The 23,803-nt window shown below is 42.1% G+C and overlaps 1 protein-coding gene across 1 annotated transcript; it reads right to left on the bottom strand.

The window, feature by feature from the left end:
* Nucleotides 1–642: 642 nt before the first annotated feature.
* LOC116505366 (complexin-4-like) lies at nucleotides 643–23,803 on the bottom strand. The gene is made up of 3 exons (XM_032212564.1): nucleotides 23,637–23,803; nucleotides 19,816–19,903; nucleotides 643–870 (listed from the first exon to the last, which is right to left on the bottom strand). Exons 1-3 carry the CDS (start codon nucleotides 23,801–23,803, stop codon nucleotides 643–645), a joined length of 483 nt encoding a protein of 160 aa, XP_032068455.1.

Raw genomic sequence — 23,803 nt, 5'->3', positions numbered from 1 at the left:
GTACTTGTCAATATAGTAGTTTTCACTGTCTATTCCCTCTTCATTTTAATTAAGTTCCTTAATTAAGTTTAATTAAGTTTTTAGTTCCTAGCTACAAATGGATGCATAGATACAGGATCCATAGATACACACAAAGCCACACACAGACATGCACACACATCTATAAATATGTGCGTCAGCAGAAACACACACAGACACAACACACCCCTCAGAAAAAAAAACAGTTCTTGCATCTTATAGGTAAAATGCAAAAAAAAATCTTTTGAGTGCTTGTAGAAGAATATTTTGTTCATTGTGATTCTTGTTTAGCTGCATCAAAGTAACAAAAGTACTTTCTGGATTTGGTGCTTCGACTGCTACATATTAGTGCAAAGTATTTGCAAATGGTACTACACACCGTATAAGCATGTGAGCAAAGGGGATATAAAAAGGATAATAATAATCTACAAAATTGGAATCACCATCATGACTTCTCGCAATGGCCGTTTTTAATGCTATCTGGGAAAAACAAAACAAAACACCACTCCTCATAAAGAGGGACGGTGTGATGAGTAAGCAGCACCACCAATTGTTGCTGTGGTCCCACTAACCATCCACTTCTATGGACGTTTGTACCTATGTAGGTCTTGTGAAACGTCTTCACTACATTACAGAACATTTTTGTTCAGCCGACTGCTTAATATCAGTGAAAGTTGCCTGGACCTTTTCTTTGATAGCATCCACGTCCATATTCTGGATATTCTGAAGCTGTCCCAAAAGAGTATCTTTGTCTTCTTCTTCTTCTTGATCCTCTGCTACCATCTTCTGGAGGTCGTCGGGCAAGTCCACGTCATCTCCAGCCATCTGAATCTGATTATCATCTAATTCACTCTAAAAAAAGGAAGCAAATAAAAATAAAAATCCATATATATGAAGGGGAAATTTCTTGCTCCATTGCTAACTACATTTAAAAAAAAAAAAAGTGTTGAAAGTGTTAAAAATTCTAAGAGAAGAAATAATAAGCTCTGTAGGCCAAAATAAGATATATGAGACTGGGCTAACAGTTCTTGAAGCAGAAATTATTTGCAAACTTACTAAGGAGTTCTATTATGTTTTAACAGTCTTTGTGTTTTAATTAGCATGTGTAGAAATTAATAGTGAATGTGAATTTGTATGGGCACTCTAAACTAGACTAGACTGGACTGGGCTGGACTAGACTAATAATAGAGTAGAGTATGGCAGGACAGGTTATGGTAGTAAAGTAGAATAAAATATGGATTAAAAATATAAGAATGAAGACGTGGCATGAAAGGGATAGTTAGAAGCTTGCTTAAAGGGACAGAGAGATGTCATCAGCCTCTAACCACAAGATGTTCTAGCCAACGTCCCTGTGTCAAAAGTCCAAACCACAAGGTTCAGATAAAGTTCATTAATGACACGTAGTCCAAACCTGTAACAAAAGGAGAAGTAAGACCCTCATCTACTTATAAGGCTTTCCCCCCAAAATAACCAATAAGAAATGAGTTAAGTATTTCCGTGTTGCAATGCTTTTGAGAATGTATATGAGCGCGTGCTTTGATAATGAAGGATGTTCAGAATTTGCAATATTAGCCATTGTGCTAACTTTCTGAACCTGGCTGCCAAATAAACTTTTCCTGTATCCTGAGAAGTCTAAAGCCTGTCATTTTCTGCAACAGTAGGATAGGGTAGAGTAGGGAAGGGTAGGGTAGGATAGAATAGAATAGAATAGAATAGAATAGAATAGAATAGAATAGAAAGGTCTCTGAGTCTATTTGTTTTGGTATGCAGTGCTCTATAGCGATGTCCTCAGGGGAGGAGTGGAAACAGTTTATGTCCAGGATGTGAGGGGTCTGTAGAAATCTTTTCAATCCTCTTTCTCACCCATGCCATGCAGTATACAGGTCCTCAATGGAGGGCAGGCTGGTTGCAATAGTTTTTCCTTCAGTGCTAACTATTTGTTGAATTCTGTACCTGTCCCATTTGGTTGCTGTACCAAACCAGGCAGTAACAAGTAGTACAAATGACAGACTCAATAATTCCTCTGTAGAATTAACCGTAATTATGCATTTGTATCAAAGACAATGGCAAAGGCATTGTAAAATATTAAAGCTTAGTAATTGGTGTTTGTATTTTTCCAGATTCTGAAATGTGACGTTGCAAACAAGAAAATGTAGTAGAAAATGTGAAACAAAATGTATAAATTATTAGAATACTTTATAGAACATAGCAAGGATGTCAAACTCATGGCCCATGGGCCGAATGCATCAAGCATTATCACACCCACCCTTGATTTAGCAAATAGGGGGAAAGTTGCAATACGTCACATGACAAAAATGTAATAACGTGAGTTTGACACTCCTGGACTATAATATTGGAACATTTTAATAGACCGTTTGTACGTTAATTGAGACTCTGAAATCATGTTTTATTTTAAGATTTCGTTGGCCTTCTTACTCTCCACAGTTCCCAGGCCTTGTATGTATGTATGTATGTATGTGATATATGTTTTTATTTATTGGATATATATATGGCTGCCCGTGTCATGAATGTAGAACAAACAACATATTAGAACAATAAAAACAATATTAGCAAAGAATGAAAAACCAACAATGGTCATCAGAAACCAAGCCCAATAAAACAATTAAGAGGGACCTCTCAATGGGCGATCAAACCTCTTGTACAACAACACCCCCCCAAAAAATCTGGGTTTTCAACACTTTACAAAAGACCTCCCCCCCCCCATGCTCCGTTTTAGGCTTGGAAGGCTGTATCAATGTGGAAGCCAAAACTGGGCTCGCAAGTCCTCAAAATGCAATGCGCATTCCTGCGTGCATGCACCCTGCTTCCTGTGCATGGGTCCTTCCCCCTGCACATGAGTGCATGTCCCCTGCATGCACCCTGCCCTGCGCATCAGATACCTCTGTGGCATGGGTGCCTTAGGTTCTCCATTACGGTTCTATAATAATATAAAATGTGGGAATGAAAGGATTCCCTTAAAGTAATCAAGGTAACTTTCCATTTTATTTGATCCATCTGCTCAGTTGGAACATATTTCTATACCATGTAAAGGATATTATTTGTTCATAAAAAGATAATAATTTTATTGAGTTGATCTCAACATCCTGAGATTAAGTGATATTCAAATGTAGTTTTTACCGGCAGCCAAAGATCTGACACAACCTGCTCGCCTTTGCGGTTATTTCAAAGGTGAAATTGCCAAAAATACCACAAACTTCCTAATGTAACCTCACTACCCCAATACAGGCAATCCTCAACTTACAACAATTAATTTAGTGACCATTCAAAGTTTCAATAGCACTGAAAAAAGTAACATGATCGTTTTCCATTATCATTTATGATCATGCACTATTGTACCATCCCCGTGGTCAGGTGATCAAAATTTAGTCACTTGGCAATGACTCATATTAATGACGGTTGCAATATGTCAGGGTCATATGATCCCCTTTTGCAATCTTCTAACAAGCAAAGTCAATGGGGAAGGTAGATTCACTTAACAACCATGTTACTAATTTAACAACTGCAGTGATTCATTAAACCACTGTAGCAAGAAAGGTTGTAGAAAACATGACTTAACAAATGCATCACTTAGCAACAGAAATTTTGGGCTCAGTTGCGATTGTAAGTTGAGGACTACCTGTAATAATGTCACCAATGTGATTTAGATGGGAAGGGGAAAATGTCAAGATTCCAGCTTGGTCCAACTGGATCAGTCCGGAGGATGCCAATCTTGAAAGCCTACATCTTCTCATTACCTCCTTAGATGACCCATCTTTAGAGGGAAGTCATCTACAGAAATAATGACTGCATGTAGAACCTCACCTTTGGAGAGAAGGATGAGTTTGAAGAAGAGTCCAAAGAATCTCATTGTCATCATCAACTGACTGAAGCAGTCAGAAGAAAGAAAAAGCCAATGCAGTTATAGGTTGCATCAACAAAGGGATAGTATCAAGTTCATGTGAAGTATTAATACCACTATATACTGTCGTTGGGACCTGGAATACTGCATCCAGTTTTGGTCACTACAATGCAAAAAAATGCCCAGATTCTAAAAGAGTGCTAAGAAGATCAACAAACATGATTAAAGGACTGGAGGCTAAAACATATGATGAACAGTTGCAGGAATTATGTCCAATCTAACAAAGAGACGGATTAGGGGTGACAATAGTTGAGGAACCATCACAGAAAAGAGGGGGTCAACCTATTCTCCAAAACACCTGGAGGCAGGTGAAGAAGCAATGGATAGAAATAATAAAGGAAAGAACTAACCTAGAACTAAGGAGAAATTTCCTGATAGAACAATTAATGAGTGGAATGACTTGCCTCCAGAAGTTGTGAATGCTCCAACACTGGAAATTCTAAAGAAGAGATTGGGCAACCAATTGTCTGAAATGGTACAGAGTTTACTGCTTGGGCAGGGGATTGGACCCGGGTGAAATTCAAGGTTCTGACAGGTTCTGATGAACCGGCAGCTGAAATTTTGAGTAGTTCAGAGAATCGGCAAATACCACTTCTGGCTGGCCCCAGGAATGAGGAGGAAATGCGGATTTTGCAGTATCCTTCCCCTGGAGTGGGGAGGGAATGAGGATTTTGCAGTATCCTTCCCCTGGAGTGGGGAGGGAATGAGGATTTTGCAGTATCCTTCCCCTGGAGTGGGGAGGGAATGAGGATTTTGCGGTATCCTTCCCCTGGAGTGGGGAGGGAATGGAGATTTTGCAATATCCTTCCCCTGGAGTGGGGAGGGAATAAGGATTTTGCAGTATCCTTCCCCTGGAGTGGGGTGGGAATGGAGATTTTGCAATATCCTTCCCCTGGAATGGGGAGGGAAAGAGGATTTTGCAATATCCTTCCCCTGGAGTGGGGAGGGAATAAGGATTTTGCATGATCCTTCCCCTGGAGTGGGGTGGGAATGGAGATTTTGCAATATCCTTCCCCTAGAGTGGGGAGGGAAAGAGGATTTTGCAGTATCCTTCTCCTGGAGTGGGGAGGGAATGAGGATTTTGCATATCCTTCCCCTGCCATGCCCACCAAGTCATGCCCACAGAACCGGTAATAAAGTTTTTTGAATTTCATCACTGGTTGGAGTACAAGACCTCCAAGGTCCCCTCCAACTCTTATTCTGGTTAAGGCCATAATGACTGGAATGAGTTTTATGGGCCTTGTTAGCATTGCTGGGTACCAAATTGGGAAAAGCAGTGTCAAAGTTATAGCTGCCCTTTTATTTAAAATATACGTATGTAAAGGCCAGATGTTCCAAGCTAAGCTGTGTTATAAACTGGGGTTACCTACAGCTGCCTTCTCTAAACTGCTGTCCTACAGATGTATTGGACTATACTTCCCATCAAGCCCACCTGGATGTGGAGAATGGGTTGGAGGGAAGAATCATTAGAGATCTGTTAAGAAGTTGTAAGGAATCTTGGATATAATGTGATGCTTGAACAATGGAGAAATATGTGGATGAAAGGTTTAAAATTTACATTATAAATCTAAAAGAAAATTTCTACAAGATGATGTATCATTGATATTTAACACCAGATAAGTTATCTAAGATGTATAAAGGTTCCTACCGGTTCAGACTGGTTTGGCCGAACTGGTAATAACTTGGTGGCCTGGGCCACTGGAACCAGCGGTGACCCAGGCCTGCCACGCCCCCAAAACGGTTCTCCTATGACGGCGCCATCTTGATTTTCGGTTCTGCACAGTTTTCATTGCAGAAATGAAATCCCCCACCTTTTTTAACATTTTGCGCATGCGCAGACCTTTTAAGGTGAAAATGCGCACGCAGGCAAACTTTTTTGTGTGCACTGAACCGGCAGTAATGCTGACAGCAACCCACCACCGTATAAAGGTATGTCCAATGAATGTTGGAAGTGTAAAAGTAAAGAAGGGACTTTTTATCATCTATGGTGAACACTTGATGAAGCAAAAAACTTTTGGAGTATGATTCATATTTTAATACAGAAAATTTTGAGAATGGAGATAAAAATGAAACCAGAACTTTTCCTTTCGGGCCTAATGGAAAAAGAACTGGAGGAAAAAAATTGGAACTTTGTTATTGTTTATGTTGATAGCAGCAAAACTATTGTATGCCCAAAAATGGAAGGACATTTCGATTCCTACCATGTATGAATGGTTGCAGAAGTTGATGATGTTGGCTGAAATGGCAAAATTGACTACCTTAATTAAAGAAAAGAACATAAGCATTTTTGTTTCCAAGGGACGTGGTGGCTCAGTGGCTAAGATGTTGAGTTTGCCAATCAGAAGGGGCCGGTTCGAATCCCTAGCACCGTGTAATGGAGTGAGCTCCTGTTACTTGTCCCAGATTCGGCCAACCTAGCAGTTCTAAAGTATGTAAAAATGCAAGTAGAAAAATAGAAACCACCTTTGTTGGGAAGGTAACAGCCTTCTGTGCGCCTTTGGCATTTAGTCATGCCAGCCACATGACCACGGAGACGTCTTAGGACAGCGCTGGCTCTTCGGCTTTGAAACGGAGATGAACATCACCCCCTAGAGTCAGGAATGAGTAGCACAGAGGTGCGAGGGCAACCTTTACCTTTACCTTTATTTTTTTCCCCACATGGAGGCCACTTCTGAACTTCATGCTCGATGTGGAAAAGAATGAATCTCTGACTTTGGGTTTTACAGATTAGGCTGATAGATATTTATAGAAATGGCTTGTTTATACTATTATGGAAATGCAAAAAATTGTGATTTGATGTTAATGCCTTATTTTACTGTAACAGAGAGAGTCGGAAGTCAATGCTTCTTTTTCTTTTCCCCTACCTTTCCTCACTTCTCCTCCCCCTCTCCCCTTCTCCCTCTCTGATCTTTTATTTACTTTTGAATTTTGTATTTTATAATATTCTATAACTCAACCAAAAATATTTACAGTGGGGGAAAAAAGAAGGTGTAAGGTTCCCCTGATAGCAGCTGATATCTGCCTTTGTGTCTTCAAAGTGTGGTTTGGAAATACACGCTAGAAAGAAATAGCTACAAATAATCCTCATTTTATGACCCTTTGTTTAATGGTGGTTCAAAGTTACACTGGCACTGAAAAGGTTATGGTTGTTGCGCCACCTGTATTGTCATGTGGTTGCAACTCAGGTGCTTGGCAACTAACTCAGATGTCAGGCCTGCAGCCATCTTTTGTTTTGGATCTTTGGCCTGACACACTTGCTGTTATTCTGCTATGCATTTTCTATTGTGGGAAAATGGGAGGGGGATTGTACATACTTTGTAGCCATAACAACATTCTTTATAGCAAGCCAAGGTCATCCTTTGTCTCTGCACCTCTGCACCTGACCGGAACTGGATGGGTGGAAGCTGCCAGCATGCTAGTGGGAGATTGGGCCATGTGATGGACTTGTGGGTGTGGGGGCAAGATCTTGAACTTTCAGCTGGGTGGGGAAAACTGGGAAGCTTTCAGATTCGGGTTTTCCCAGATGTGCCAACATGACTCTCTTAATAAATTGGAACTTTGAGCAATACTTTGCCTTGGATTCTGATTTACTTTTGGATACTATTTGGAAGCCTGAGATCAGAGTTATGTCCATGATTGCAGCATCTTGTGGTCAGAGGATCCCAATTTGCACCCTTCCCACTTGGCTTCCAGCCAGTAAAAAACAATGGGGAAAACTGGATTCATTTAACAACTGTGGTGACTTGCTTAATGACTGCATTTACAATGGTTTCAGAATCTTGTGGTCACATGATCATGATTTGCATGCAGGAGACATGCACTCATGTGCAGGGGGAAGGACCCATGCACGGGAAGCAGGGTGCATGGATTTACTCAAAATGGCAGTGACTCGCTTAACAATCACACCTCTTAGCAAGAGAAACTCTGGTCTCAGTTGTGCTCATAAGTTGAGGACTATGTGTAGTTAAGGAGTTAGCCAAGCTATCCAACTCTTGAAGGGCATTGTACAGTGATCATGGCCTCTCCCTCCCTCCCTCCCTCCCTCCCTCTTTCTCTTCCTCATTCTCAGTTTCTCTGATCTACTTTGTTGAGGTCCAGTTATACCTTCTTCTACTAATTATTTTAGTATAGAATTTAGGAATACAATCTCTAGCAATTAAAGCCATGTGACTAGTTGGGGATAACCATGACTTTTGGACAGAATCCTCTCATATTTCACCAGATGCCAAAGCTGCTCCATCATTAAAACTGTTGCATCATTGTCCAGGCAGGACAAGGTGGCGCAGTGGTTAAATGCAGCACTGCAGGCTACTGCTAGATCAGCAGTTCAGCGGTTCAAATCTCACCGGCTCAGGGTTGACTCAGCCTTCCATCCTTCCGAGGTGGGTAAAATGAGGACCCAGATTGTTGGGGGCAATATGCTGACTCTCTGTAAACCGCTTAGAGAGGCCTGAAAGGCCTATGAAGCGGTATATAAGTCTACTGCTATTGCTATTGCTATATTCCCTACTCTGCAAAAAGTTGCAGTTGCTTTAAAGAGCTGCTACATTCCTGTTTCCTGCATGTCAAAGCATTTTTTTTCTGAATCGTTTTTGGGATCTTTTTTTTATTTATTTCATTTTCATTTTCATTTTATACAATCACTTATATACTGTGCGTAACAAAAAACAAAAAAAAGAAAAAATCCACCATAAAAAAAAAACCCAACATGACACTTCAATCCCCCATACAACCTTTCTTCTCCCCCTCCAACTTTCATTTCTCCCCTCCAGCATTCCCCTCTTCTACTTCCCTTCCCCCTCAGACATCTCCCCCTCCCTCCATCTCACCCTCCTTACATTCCCCTCTCGCTCCCTCTTTACTTCTCCCTCTTCTTTCCCTCTTCTCCTCACTTTGGTGTATCCCTACAATTAATCTATTCAGTTTATTTTTTAGAAAATAAAAGAGAAAAAGAAAAAAAAGAAAAACGAGCCGCAGTATACAAGTGAATTCTTATTGTTCTAAGAATTGAAACTGTAATTCCACCCTCCCCCCTCCCCCCTATAATCCCCCCTCCCTAACCCCCTTACGGTTTCCCAGGTCCCATACCCGGCATAGTTCTTTAACAAGCACTTGAGTATAATAAAGCCAGCTAACTTTAAAGTTAAAAAAATAAAAGAAAAACAAAAAAAAGGGAATAGTAAAAAATAGAAAAGAAAAAAACACACACAGAAAAAGAAAAAAAAAAAGAAAAACAAGAAAGATCAATAAACCCACTACATTAACACAGCTTCCCATCATCTGTAAATCTTAAACAATGTAGCTCATTCCAAATTTCGGTTATTTTACTACTTGCAGGGTTTCAAACTGTGTTAGAGCCAGGTAAGTTAATCAATTAGGATTCCCCAACTAAAAGTCTCATTGCTTTATCTATCTATTCAGACCTTTAATTTATCTCTTTTTTATCCGAATATCCAAACCTTTCTATAAAACCATTAAACTCAAGTACTTCTTTCATTTTTCATTTCCAACACCTCCCATTCTATCCTTACCCACATCCACATGTAAATTTTTTTACCTTCCACCCTGCCTTTATCCATATCCACATATATATTTTATCCGCGTCCATTGCTCCTCACATATTTACTCCACCTTCCTGGAGACTCTCTGACTAATCTTTCTTAACCTTATATTGAAATAGCAACTCATACAAACATCAGCTTGCATTCTAGCCCCAAGTAGTCTAGTTAAGCTTTCGCTACCCTTCCCTCTCCCACGCGCCTCCCAACTCCGTTCGTCCCAGACCACAACTCAAAAAGATCGCGATCTCCGCTCTCCTCGCCTAGGAAAATAATTCATGCGCAATTTGAGTTAGAGTTCAAACAAATCTTATATACAATATGTGTCCACAATCAGCAACGCTTCTTTCAGTCTCCATGTCTCATCATCGATATACAACTTTTCCATTTTATCCCAGGCAGAAATCATAAAGTTTTAAGAACATCGCTAAGTCTTTATTCTTTACTCTTCTGCCCTTCCGGAAGAGGAAAGCAACACCCTCCGCCTTGTAGCCACGTGTCTCGCTGCTTGTCTTCTCCTTCTCCTTGTCTCTCTCCAGGTCCGGATGAATCAGGAAGTCCCGCCTTCAGGGTCTTGTAATAAAATTCTCGGGCTTCACAGACAGAATTAATGCGGTGTTTTTGATTGCCAAATGTAACTGTAATGCCAGCTGGGACTTCCCATTTGTATGGAATCTGAGAATTTCTGAGTTCTTCAGTTAAGAAAATGTAATCTCTCCTTGCTCTTAATATTTGAGATGGTATCTCTTTAAAAACAATCAAGTCCTGTCCATCAATTCTCAACCTCTTGTTGTAAAGCTTCTGTATTATCACATTTCTGGATTCCCTTGTGGTAAAGTATATAATTATGTCCCTCGGAAGCTGTCGCTGTTTTGCTACCCACGAATTCTGGCGGTAAATTTTTTGAATCTGCCAATCAAAGTTAAGTCCCGGACTTCCCACCGAGCGGCTAAGAGCCTCAAAGAAGATCTGTTTCAAATTCTCCTGTTCGTTTTCACGCAGTCCTCTAACTCTTATTGCGAAGGAAGTCTTATTATAATTTATCATGACAAGTTGTTTTTGAGCATTTTCAATTTCCTGTTGTAACGTTTGAATTTTGGATGTCAAATTAAAGTTAGTTTCTTCCAAAAGTTCCAATTTATCCTCCGTTTCAGCAATATAATCTGTCATGACTGTCATTACTCCGATCATATCCTCCTTTGCTTGAGCAATTTTAGCATCAAATTGATCATATAAATCCGATATCAGTTGATTAATTTCCTGTCTGAAATTATTAAGCATTTTGAGAAGAAATTCTTGTGTTAACAAATCTCCAGTGGAGGACGTAGGAGGCAAGGGTAGCGGCTTCATAGCAGTTTTTTGAGATATGTTATTAAGGAAGCGCTTCTGCTTAGATTTGGGAGCCATTCCAGAATAAAAATAAAAGACAAGCAATCAGGCTAGCCAAGAATCAAAGTCTCTGCTCCCCTCAGTTAATCTTTTAACAGTTAATACGGAGAAGCCTTCAGGAGAATAGGGCTGACTAAGTACGTCACATCAAACACAAAAGCTATAAGATCGCCATCTTGTGACGCAGCTAGAAAAGGGAGCCTTTTGCAAAGTTGAAGCTGGTATTTTAGATAGTAATAGAAGAAATTCCTCAGGAATGGTCCCCGCCCGGATTAATTTTTAAATAGCTTAGCTTTGTCCTGGGGGGGGGGGGCAATCTGCCTAGGGCTGCAAAAAAGGCAGCTGCGGAGAACTGGCTGGAGTAAAAGCTCAGCTAATGTTGAACCTCTTCTCCATTCACAGCAAAAAAAAAGCTATGAATTACCAAGAGATCCTAACGACTGACCTTCTCCCTGCCCCTTTCTGCCAGAAAGGGGAGATATCTATAGATCTTATAAGATATACAAACCAGAACCCTGAGAGGAGCTCCGTTGAGCTCCCGACGGCGGCAGGCTCCACCCCCCGAAGCCCTGAATCGTTTTTGAAGCATGCACAGCTCAGTTGGATAGCAGATATAGAATAGAATAACAGAGTTGGAAGAGACCTGGGAGGTTTTCTAATCCAACCCCCTGCTGAAGCAGGAAACTCTATACCATTTCAGACAAATGGTTTATCCAACATCTTCTTAAAAACTTACAGTGTTGGAGCATTCACAACTTCTGGAGGCAAGCTGTTCCACTGATTAATTGTTCTATTTTTGTTCTATATTTCCCACCTTTCCCAATCAAAGGGTGGAGGAAGCAGTTTGATCAACATGGTAACCTTCCCTTAGGAACAAGCTACACAATTCATGGATGAAAACATCTTTCCAACGACAAATCTGTCCTGACAATCCCATTAATAGGATTTAATGGGCTCATTAAGGACATGTTTTGCCATGTAAGCCTGCCCTTAATACCCTTAAGCATTACGTCTTGCACTTTTCAATGGCTTCATATTATGGCCACGTAAGTATCTCTGAAAACATCTGTGCAAAATGTTTCACAGGCATTGTTGTAACCGCAGCACGCTGTCTCCGTTTTTATGAGTTAGCAAAATAGACTTATTATTATATTCTACCAGGAAATTCAAGATGGAATTATGGGAACAAATTCATTTTATCTCCATAATAATTCCGAGAGGCTAGGTTAAGCTGAGGAAACTAACCTCAGGTATCCCCGGTTGAAGATCTACTCACTACAGGACAGAGGTGGGTTCCTATTGGTTCAGAACGGTTCAGCCGAATAGGTAGTAACTCGGCTGGACACCTGGCCATGCCGGTTCTATCCTGGGCACCTCCATTTTTATTTTCTGTTCTGCACATGTGCAGAACAATCTTCATTGAAAAAATGTATTCCCCCCCCCCTTTTTTTAATGAGAATTTTGGAAAAAAAAAACTTTTACAAATATTTACTTCCCTCCTCCCACCCTCCCCCCCCAACCCCCCACCCTCCCCCCCCCGACTTCCCAGAACCAATACAGGGTTTAAATCTTTAACAAAAACATTCTAAAATAAACTTAAAAAAATTAATATCAATTTATCAATATTAATATTTCCCCCTTTTTTAATGGTGTGTGTATGCCAGTCCCCGAGAGGTCCCAGAGATGGACTGTTTTTGGAAAAACGGAGGCGTTTTTGCCTTCCCCCAGCCTCCAGAAGTACTCTTCAGGCTTCAGCAGGGCTGGGGGATGGGAAAAATGCCCCAATTTTCGCAAAAATGGGCCGTTTTTCATAAAAACAGTGGCGTTTCCCCCTTCCCCCAGCCCTGCTGAAGCCTGCAGAGCGTTCCTGGGGGCCGGGGAGGAGGAAAAACTTTTTTTCTTACTGGGTAGTTTGCAGGCGCTCCCTTAGTTCTGGCGAGGCTGGAGCCCCCCCCCCCATCCCCATCAAAACTTTTCACCACCCTTTCAGTGGGCATGGCTTGATGAGTGGGTCATGTGACTGTGTGTGTGCAAGTGATGTCAACCCACTCAGTCACATGCTCCCCCCATCTAGCCACACCCACTGAACCGGTAGTAAAAAAAATGTGAAACCCACCCCTGCTACAGGACAAAGGTGGTATTCTACTGGTTCTCCCCATTTCGAGTGAGCTGGTAGTGGCGGGGGTGGGAGCCTCCGCCCATCCACTCAGACATCATCACCGAGAGTAAATATTACAGCATTTCATACCTGCTACAGGAAGTCCTTAATTTACAATAGTTTGTTTAGTGACTAAGAGCCACGCAGTGGTTAGAATGAAGTACTGCAAGCTACTTCTGCTGACTGCTGGCTGACTGCAATTCGGCAGTTCCAATCTCACCAAGTTCAAGGTGAACTCTGCCTTCCATCCTTCCAAGGTGGGTAAAATAAGGAGCCAGATTGTTGGGGGAAATGTGCTGACTCTGTAAACCATTTAGACCATTACCAGAAAACAGTTGTTGTAGTGGTTAAGGTGCTGGCTTAGAAACTAGGAGACTGAGTTCTAGGCCTGTCTTATGCACCAAGATCAGTTGGATGACCCAACTCAGCCCAATCCATCTTTGTAGGGTGGTTGTTGAGGGGAAAATAGGAGACAGGAGTATTAGGTATGCTCACTGCCTTGAGTGTTATACACACACACACACACACACACACACACACATCATATATCATATATAAGCTACAGTGGTGCAATGGTTAGAGTGCCGTACTGCAGGCTACTTCTGCTTCCTGCTGGCTGCCTGCAATTTGGCAGAACAAATCTCACAGGCTAAAGGTTGACTCAGCCTTCCAGCCTTCTGAGGTGGGTAAAATGAGGACCCAGGTTGTTGGGGGAAATAGGCTGACTCTGTAAACTGCTTAGACCAGTGCTTCTCAATCTTGTCAACTTGAAGATGTCTGGACTTCAACTCCCAGAATTCCCCAGCCAGCATTTGCTGGCTGGGGAATTCTGGGAGTTTAAGTCCAAACATCTTCAAGTTGACAAGGTTGAGAAACACTGGCTTAGACCATTACCAGAAACCATTTGTTGTAGTGATTAAGGTGCTGGCTTAAAAACTAGGAGACTGTGAATTCTAGGCCTGCCTTATGCACGAAGACCAGTTGGATGCTCCAACGCAGCCCAATCCATCTTTCCAGAGTGGTTGTTGTGGGGGAAATAGGAGACAGAAGTGTTAGGTATGCTCACTACCTTGAGTGTCTCACACACACATATATATCATATATGAGCTACAGTGGTGCAGTGGTTAGAGTGCCGTACTGCAGGCTACTACTGTTGCCTGCCAGCTGCCTGCAATTTGGCAGTTCGAATCCCACCAGGCTGAAGGTTGACTCAGCCTTCCATCCTTCCGAGGTGGGGAAAAGGAGGACCCAGATTGTTGGGGGAAATAGGCTGACCCTGTAAAACTGCTTAGAGAGGGCTATAAAAACACTAGGAAATAGTGTACAAGTCTAAGTGCTCTTGCTATTTGGAGTTATCACACTGAAAAAAAGTGACTTACAACCATTTTTCACACCTAGGACCATTACAGCATCCCCATGGTCAAGTGATCAAAATTCATTCATTCATGACGGTTACAGTGTCCCAGGGTGCTGTGATCCCCTGTTGTGATCTTCTGATTAGCAAAGTCAATGAGGGAAGCCAGATTCAGTTCACAACTGTGTAACTTAGCCACTGTAGTGATTCACTTAACAACGGTGCCAAGAAAGGTTTTAAAATGGGGCAAAACTCACTTAACAAATGTCCCACTTAACAACAGACATTTTTGGACTCAATGGTGGTCATAACCTGAGGACTTCCCTTATTCATTATGCCCCTTTGTTCAAGCCAGACTGTTTGTGTCTTCCATTTAAATCATTCTCTCCTGATTCCTGCACTATTTATATTAAAGGATTTTTTTTTCCTCTTGGGAAAAAAAAAGCAACAACTTAATTTTCAAAGACACAATAAGTGCTTTTAGCATGTAGATGACTCCAATAATATATGGAGCAGGTGAAATCCAGAAATTTTGAGTAGTTTGGAGAACCTGCAAATGCCACCTCTGACTGGCCCCAGAGTAGGATGGGAATGGAGATTTTGCAGTATCCTTCCCCTGCCATGCCCACCAAGCCACACCCTCAGAACCAGTAGTAAAAAAAAATGAATTTCACCACTGATCTGGAGCTCTGAAAACTCATCTGCCAAATTCCCACAGAGGGAGAATCTCAATAGTTGTACCAACAACATATATGAAGGGCACAAGATTAATAAAGGACGGCCCAGGTCAGGTTCCCCCTGCCCCCAATCTTTGCAACTTTAAGATGTATGGACTTCGATTCCCAGAATCCCCATCCAGCTTGGCTGGCTGAGGACTTTTGGGAATCGAAGTCCACACATCTTAGTTGCCAAAGTTAAGAAACACTAAGTCAAGTAAAAATATGTTGATCAGCAGCTACAGGTGGTCCTTGACGTATAAGAGTTCATTTAGTGATCGTTCAAAGTTACAACGGCACTCAAAAAAGTGACTTATGACCAGTAGTGGGTTTTAAATTTTTTTAGAACCTCATCTGTGGGTGTGGCCTGCTTTGTGGGAGTGGCTTGCCAGCCATGTGACTGGGTGGGAGTGGCTTGCCAGCCATGTGACTGAGTGGGCGTGGCCAACTTGTAAAATGTGGTGGAACTCACTTAACAACACTCTTGCTTAGCAACCAAAATGTTGGCTCAGAAACTCTGGCATTCGAAGCACGCAAGTCTTAAAGCTGTCAAGTTACAAGACCCTTGCACCCCTAACCCTTTAGGAAAAAAAACCTCAGGGATGTTCAAACTTGACAGCTTTAATACTTGTGGACTTCAACTCCCAGAATTCCTCCTCTCGCTCTTCATCTTGATGATGTACGTACGGGCGGAGGGAGGGAGCGGGAACCGGTTCTAAACGGCACTGTAGATTTGTGGAACCTCTTCTATAGAAGAGGTTAGAACTGGCAGGAACCCACCCCTGCTTATGACCATTTTATGCAGTTACAACCTTTGCACCATCTCCATTATCATGTGATCCAAATTCAGACGCTTGTGCAACTGGTTCATACTTATGACCACTGCAGTGTCCCGGGGTCATGTGATCATTTTTTTGCAACTTTCCGACAAGCAAAGACAACGAGGGAGCCAGATTCACTGAACAAGCAACTTACTAACTTATCAACTGCAGTGATTCACTTAACAAAGGTGGCAAGAAATGTTGTAAAATGGGGCAAAATTCACTCAACAAATTCTTGCTTAACAACATAAATTTTGGGCTCCATCGTGATCGTACGTCGAGGACCATCTATACCAGCAGTTACCAACTGGTGGTTAGTAGACCACTGGTGGTCCATTAGAAAATTCTGGTGGTCTGCAGAAAAATTATTTGCATTTTGATATTGCACTAAATACTGTTTATCTTTTTTAAAAAAAAACATATTAATGGTCCGCGGGATTTAAAATTATGAATTTAGTGGCCCCTGAGGTCCGAAAGATTGGCGACCCCTGATCTGGACTATAACGTTAAGTGTCCACATATGCATACGTGTCTCTATGCCAAAAAGTTGCAAAAACTTGAATGAAGGACCTACAAGGCAGTGGTGAGTTTCAAAAATTTTTGGAACCTCTTCTGTAGGTGTGGCCTGCTTTCTGGGTCTACTGGTGGAACCTCTTCTAACCGGTTCGGTAGATTTGACGAACCGGTTCTACCGAATAGGTGCGAACTGGTAGGAACCCACCTCTGCTACAAGGACATACATATTAATTGCATGAATGTCATTTACAGATCAATAAAAAAGAACCTAAATTACAGTTGGGAGTGGTAAATAATCAATGATAAAATGAGTAGAGATGGGGAAGAAATAAGCTACCTTGCTCCTCAGACTTTAGCACTAGCAATAGCCCTTAGACTTATATACTGCTTCACAGTCCTCTCTAAGCAGTTTAAAGAGTCAGCATATCCCCCCCCCCCCGCCAACAATCTGCGTCCTCATTTTACCCACCTTGGAAGGATGGAAGGCTGAGTCAACCTGGAGCCTGTGATATTCGATCTGCCAAATTGCAGGCAGCCGGCAGTCAGCAGAAGTAGCCTGCAGTACTGCACTCTAACCACTGCGCCACCATGGCTCTTTAGATGGGCTTCCTTACAACTGCCCTTTTATACATGGTCTACAATCTTCTTGCTGTCTTTTCTCACAATGCAGTTCAATATTTGTCTAATCAGGTGTAACTTCAGTGCAGTGTTGGGTTCCAGGTGGTTCAGTCCGGTCTGGGCGTACCAGTAGCAGCCGGGAGCAGTGGCCGCTGTAATGGAATGGTGTTTTGATGGGCCCACTTGCCCGCCTGCGGTCTTTACCTCTTTTTGAGGGAAACGGGCCAATTGCTCGCGCGCGCACAGCGTACGGCACCTGCGTGACATTGCTGAGCAGCTGGGGCATCGCAGGGCGGTGGCATGTGCGTGCGCAGTGCGTGTGCCTGAGGTGGACATCCGGCCCCGTCGCAGCGTCCCAGTTGCGACGGGATCCGGAACCCACCACTGCTTCAGTGGCAATTGCTCTCAGATAAGAGTGTAACTTTTGTCCATTTGCAAATTTTATTTCTGTTACCTTAGAAATCTAAACATTATTTCAGATCATTTAAAAAGCAAAATAAAAAGCGGACGTTGCAAGACACACATTCAAAAAGACCGAACCAATTATTGTTCAAGTCAAACTGATAAGCAGATAAAAGACCATCAACAGAGGAGGCAACCAATACAGTATGCATTGACAACAGTTGCAGGATCTCAAGGGGTTGCGTGATAATCCAACTGCCGTCTTCCCAACTAGCTTCTGAAAAGCAAAGTTAATAGGGGAAGCCATGGTTTGCTTCCTGACTGCCCGATTCACTTCACTGCAGTCATTCCCTTAACAACCATGGCAAAAAAGGACATAACATCGGGCATGATTCATTTAACAACTGCTTTGCTTAGCAACCAATAATCTGATCCAGGGGTGGGTTCCTGCCAGTTCTAACCTCTTCTATAGAAGAGGTTCCACAAATATACAGCGCCATTTAGAACCAGTTCCAGCTCCCTCCCCCCGCCCATCCGCACATCATCAAGATGAAGAGCGAGAGGAGGAATTCTGGGAGTTGAAGTCCACAAGTCTTAAAGCCGTCAGGTTTGAACACCCCTGGGGTTTTTTTTCTAAAGGGTTAGGGGTGCAAGAGTCTTGTAACTTGACAGCTTTAAGACTTGCGTGCTTCAAATGCCAGAGTTTCTGAGCCAACATTTTGGTTGCTAAGCAAGAGCGTTGTTAAGTGAGTTTCACCACATTTTACAAGTTGGCCCTGCCCACCCAGTCACATGGCCGGCAAGCCACTCCCACCCAGTCAAATGGCCACAAGCCACTCCCCCCGGTCATATGGCCAGCAAGCCACTCCCACCCAGTCACATGGCTGGCAAGCCACTCCCACAAAGCAGGCCACATCTACAGAAGAAGTTCTAAATTTTTTTTAAACCCACCACTGATCTGATCCTAATTTTTGTTCTGAATTAAGGACTACCTGTATAAATCATGCTTGGGAAGCTTAACTCTGGGCGCACAGGACACAATAACATAAAACAATTTTTAGAAATCAGGTAGGCTTGCAAAATTTCAGGCAAGAATGCTGAAACTTCCTAAAGTCTCATTGGATTCTTAAGGGATTTTGGTGGCCTTGCCTGAAATTCGAGCAAACTTTTGGGAAGGCTTGACGATGACCCAAGTGTTCCCAATAACAGAAGTACCAGAAGAGACTATAACCCCATGGGAATACCAAACCCAGGATGGAGAATTCAGTTTGCAACCAAAATCACCAATTTTTTTTTTCTTCACAACTTTTGGGCTCTCAGCAACTGCCATGTATTTACAATGGTTGCAGCATCCTGGGGTCACATGATTGCCATTTGCCACCTTGCCAGCTACCTTTTTTTTAAAAATGACCCCATAATCCCTTACATGAGGGTGGAGTCGGGAAGTGTTTACTGCCTGGATGCCTTTCCTGTCACCAGTGCAGAGTTCGCCGCAGATAATTACTCATTATTCCCAGGGAGAGAAATATCTGCTACAACCTAGGATTGAACTCACAGCCTCCTGATTGTAAGGCGAGAGCTCCTTCTCTAGGCCACTGGACCACTTCTTCCCAGCTACCTTCCAACAATCAAAGTCAATGAGGAATGCCAGATCCAGTTAATGACCATGTGATTCACTTAACGACTGCAGCAAAAAATGTTGTAAAATCAGGTACACTTAACAACCACCTAACAGAGCAATAAATGTTCCAATCTGAATTGTGGTGGTAAGTGGAAGATGTGATTCTCTTAACAACTTTAGTGAGTCATTTAACAATTGTGGCAAATAAGAATGTGAAATTGGGCAACCTGCTGAACCACCACCTTGTTTACTAACAGAAATTCTGGTCCCAAATTGTGGTCATAAATCAAGGTCTACCTGTACATTGTTCTGACTGGACTTGTGGCTTTATTTCCATTTCTATCCCTATAGCATGGGTTTTTGCAATACAGATAAAATGCCATTTAAAGTCCTTCCTGAAAGGATATCTAACCTGAGTCTTGGCTGACACATTCAGCATCTTACATATCATGTAAAAATGGGTGGTGGTGGTGGTGGTGGTGGTGGTGTCACTGAGAAAGGAGAGAAAAGAAAAATAACAAAGCAGATACATCACTGTTTCTCAAGCATGGCAGCTTTACGTTGTGTGGACTTCAACTCCCAGAATTGCCCATGCTGGCTAGGGAATTCTGGGAGTTGAAGTCCACACATCTTAAAGTTGCCAAGTTGGAGAACCACTGAGTGATATGAATGTTATATGTTCTCAAGATTGTAATAAACAGCATTTTTTTTGACGGAGGTCTTGCCTTTGGAAGTCTGTATTTCTCTCGCAAGTGAACCCGCAAAACAGCTCGTCCAGCCTTCTTTTGTGCATAAGCTGCGTCTCTTTCCATCCTGAAGGCACAAATGGGAGGTTTCGTAAGAATCAACTGAGCAGGTCCAGCTAAACATCAGGCTGAGGGACGCTCTTAAGGAGCATCCGGAAGCAACTTCTGGATTCATTTATCTTATTAGCACAGGGGTGTCAAACGTGATTTAATTGAGGGCCTCATCAGGGTTGTGTTTGACCTGGTGGGAGGGGGTCTGAGGGCGTGGCCATGGTGGGCATGGCCAGCCTGACGCCACTTTTGTCGGCGGGGTACCTTTGGTGGCCTGAGTGCTCTGCCAGTGAAAATGGACTCGGGAGCTCCGTTTTCAGCTGAGATGGCCTCCTGCAACCCTCTGTCAGTGAAAACAGAGCTTGAGGGGACCGCGCACGGCCCTCATGAGCTCTGTTTTCAGCTGCAATGGCCTCTTGCAACCCTCTGCCAGTGAAAATGGAGCTCGGGTCGGTTTTAGTGGTGCCCCATGGGCCAGATCTAAGTATCCTGCAGGCTGGATTTGGCCCCTGGGCCTTGAGTTTGACACCCTTGTATTAGAAGGCCCATCAATACAAGAACCCTCAGAATCTGGATGTTTATTTATTTATATTGACTCCTGCCTTGTCAATGTGATTTTCAGTGGTTAACGATTAAAATATAACATAAATTGTATTTATCTAAATACTATTCCCAACCAACTGGCCCAAAGTACGGGTAGTTCTCGACTTACAACAGTTCATTTAGTGTCCATTCAAACTTATGAAACCAAATAGAGAGAAGGAAGACTGCAGTTCCTTCATATGATGGAAAGCAAGTTTACTTTCCATTGGTATGTCCCTTTGACCTGGGTTTATAGAGCCGAGGTGGCGCAGTGGGTAGAGTGCAGTACTGCAGGCCACTTCAGCTGACTGCTAGTTCAGCAGTTCAGCGGTTCAAATCTCACCGGCTCAGGGTTGACTCAGCCTTCCATCCTTCCGAGGTGGGTAAAATGTGGTCCCGGATTGTTGTTGGGGGTGATATGCTGACTCTGTAAACCGCTTAGAGAGGGCTGAAAGCCCTATGAAGCGGTATATAAGTCTAACTGCTATTGCTATTGTTTAAAATGCTGTGGGGGAGATATATGGAACCAGCTCCAATATTTATGGCTTTCTCATCTCTTTGAATGAGTTTCTGAACTGAAATGAACCATAATGACAAATCTATGGTTCTGAAAATTAGGCTCATGTTTTCTGTTATAGCTGCATTTTAACCGAGCCATTAGTTTTATGGCTAAATAATAGTTATAAGCAGGAGCCAATTTGGTCTAGTGGTTAAGGCATCAGGCTAGAACCTGGGAGACTGTGATTTCTAGTCTTGCCTTAGACACAAAGCCAGCTGAGTGACCTTGGGCCAGTCACTTTCTCTCAGCCCTAGGAAGAAGGCAATGGCAAACCATTTTGGAAAAGTGTTGCCAATATATAAATTTACAGCATTTCAATAGTTATAATTTGAAGGCTCCTTAAACCATATGCCCTTTGTATGTTTTTGAAGGGGATATTTTGATGATCTTGCTATGGGTGGAACACTGACAATGTAGTTGTTACAGGAAACAAGGCTACTAGGGGTTTACTCCAGGCTATAGCAATAGCAATAGCAGTTAGACTTATATACCGCTTCATAGGGCTTTCAGCCCTCTCTAAGCGTTTTACAGAGTCAGCATATCGCCCCCACAGTCTGGGTCCTCATTTCACCCACCTCGGAAGGATGGAAGGCTGAGTCAACCTTGAGCCGGTGAGATTAGAACCGCGCGAACTGCAGATAACAGTCAGCTGAAGTGGCCTGCAGTACTGCACCCTAACCACTGCGCCACCTCGGCTCTTGAACTCTATGATGACTCTATGAACTTGAGTCATCTCGCAACCGTTTATAGGTCATTTAATGTCTGAATAATTCAGTACGTTGAATTTTGTGACAAAGTTGATCATTTAGAAAAAGTGGGGGAGAGAGCTGACTTTATAGCTCTTATTAAGCTCTCTAGGGGTCACCCACATACTGTATTAGCACTTTTCTCTCCTGTGTTCTAATAGTACCCCAATTTTTCTGTTGACAAATGGAAATATAACTTTATTTTGAATTCTACCTCATTCAAAAGCCATGACTGAAAGATATCTTGGGTAAATGTAATGTAGAAAGAGGTTTAGTTTAGGATAGCTAAAAAATAAGAGTCTGGTAGTACCTTTTTAGACTGATCAATTTTATTTTAAAAAGGCATAACCAAAATGTGCTAATCTGAAATGATGCTACTTGACTCCCTCACTTTCTGACCATTAAAATCAAATACCCATAGTAGAAACAAAGTAACTTCATTAAAGGTATTATTGAATGAATCCAGATCTTGAAAGATACAGATTTATTTTGCTTCCTGGACACATTTTTCATTTTCCCATGCAAGAAAGAGGATCCCCTTAAAATTTCCTGTGGCTTGAGGCCCATCTTGTGAACAGGACTACTACTAAATATAACCCTGGAGAGTCAAATTCCATAGAACATTAACCTCTCACCTCTAATCATCTTACAGTGTAGCTTTAGCTAAGCATTATGTAATTGATCATTAGTGAAATGATGTTCCAGAGATTTGAAATTCAATTATTTTTGTAGCTACAATAGTTAGTAGTGATATGTTTTCATTTTAATTCCTATGGCTTTGCTGGTTGGGTACTAATACTATTATTACTACTAACAGTATAATACTAATATTGCACATTTCCTAAAAAAACACTAATTGGTATTTAAAATGTTGATTTTGTAGGTAGTTTCCTATGTCATTATATAAACATCAGAGTAAAAATATTTGTTAAGAAAGAGCACAGCATTTTTAGACTGTAAGAGGTAGATGTATATCATCTTTGCCATTTAGATTAGATTAGATTAAGAGTTGGAAGGGACCTTGTAGGTCATCTAGTCCAACCGCTCAGCCAAGCCGGAGACCATACGTCATTTCTGACAGGTGGCTGTCCAATCTCTTTCTGAAAGTTTCCAGTGATGAATCTCCCACAACTCTCAAAGGCAAACTGTTCTATTGGTTGATTGTTCTCACTGTCAGAACATTTCTCCTTATTTCTAAGTTGAATCTCTCCTTGTTCAGTTTCCATCCCTTATTCCTTCTCTGGCCTTCAGGTGCTTTGTAAAATAGCTTGAACCCTTCCGCTCTGTGGAAGCCCCTCAAATATTGGAACACTGCTATCATGTCTCCCCTGGTCCTTCTCTTCACTAAACTAGCCATGCCCAGTTCCTGCTGCCGTTCTTCATATGTTTTAGTCTTCAGTCCCCTAATCATCCTGGTTGCTCTTTTCTGCACTTTTGTTTCAAAATAGAGTAAATCTAACTTTATTGGATTTAACTATCTTACCCAAAACAACTTTTAAAAATTCCAACCAATGCAGGAAAAGAAAAATTCTGAGAAGTATTTGATTCAGATGAGCACTAAGGAAACCTATGAAATTCCATACCTAAACAAGCTTGTAACTGTGGTTACATTTAGGGAATGTCTTAAGTATTTCTCTTTCCCCAACCTAGAAATCTGGAAATAGAGAAACGTTCAAAGGAAAGGGTCCCATTTACGTGGAGAAACCATTATGAAAAATTAGAAATGCTTCTGGAGAATAAGTAATGGTACGGCCTTAACCCACACAGGCATTAAAACATCTATCTCCCTGGATCTCCGGTCTTGTGAATTTAAACAATCTAAATCAGTTTGCACACTGAAAACATAAGGAAGGTGTACTTACTTCTCCTCTATCACCTGCTTTTGATATTCCTCATATTCTTCCCTGGTCATTCCTGCTGCTGCAGCTGGATCAGCAGGGGCTGCATCCTCCGTCTTTTCTTCTCCCCCTCCAGAAAGCCCCAGATTTTTCACCTGGTTACTCAACATACTTTTCATCAGGAAAGCCAT

Source organism: Thamnophis elegans, chromosome 3 (assembly GCF_009769535.1).
Source record: "Thamnophis elegans isolate rThaEle1 chromosome 3, rThaEle1.pri, whole genome shotgun sequence".
In the NCBI taxonomy this organism is placed as follows: domain Eukaryota; kingdom Metazoa; phylum Chordata; class Lepidosauria; order Squamata; family Colubridae; genus Thamnophis; species Thamnophis elegans.
The sequence above is the reverse complement of the archived record's forward strand: the minus strand, read 5'-3'. Positions and strand labels throughout refer to the sequence as shown.

Coding starts and splice junctions, on each gene's coding strand:
- LOC116505366 (XM_032212564.1), bottom strand. CDS start 23,803: ATGGCTTTCCTGATGAAAAGTATGTTGAGTAACCAGGTGAAAAATCTG. Junction 19,904..23,636: donor AAGCAGGTGATAGAGGAGAA/GTAAGTACACCT, acceptor TTGTGCCTTCAG/GATGGAAAGAGACGCAGCTT. Junction 871..19,815: donor AGAAATACAGACTTCCAAAG/GCAAGACCTCCG, acceptor TCCTTTTTTTAG/AGTGAATTAGATGATAATCA.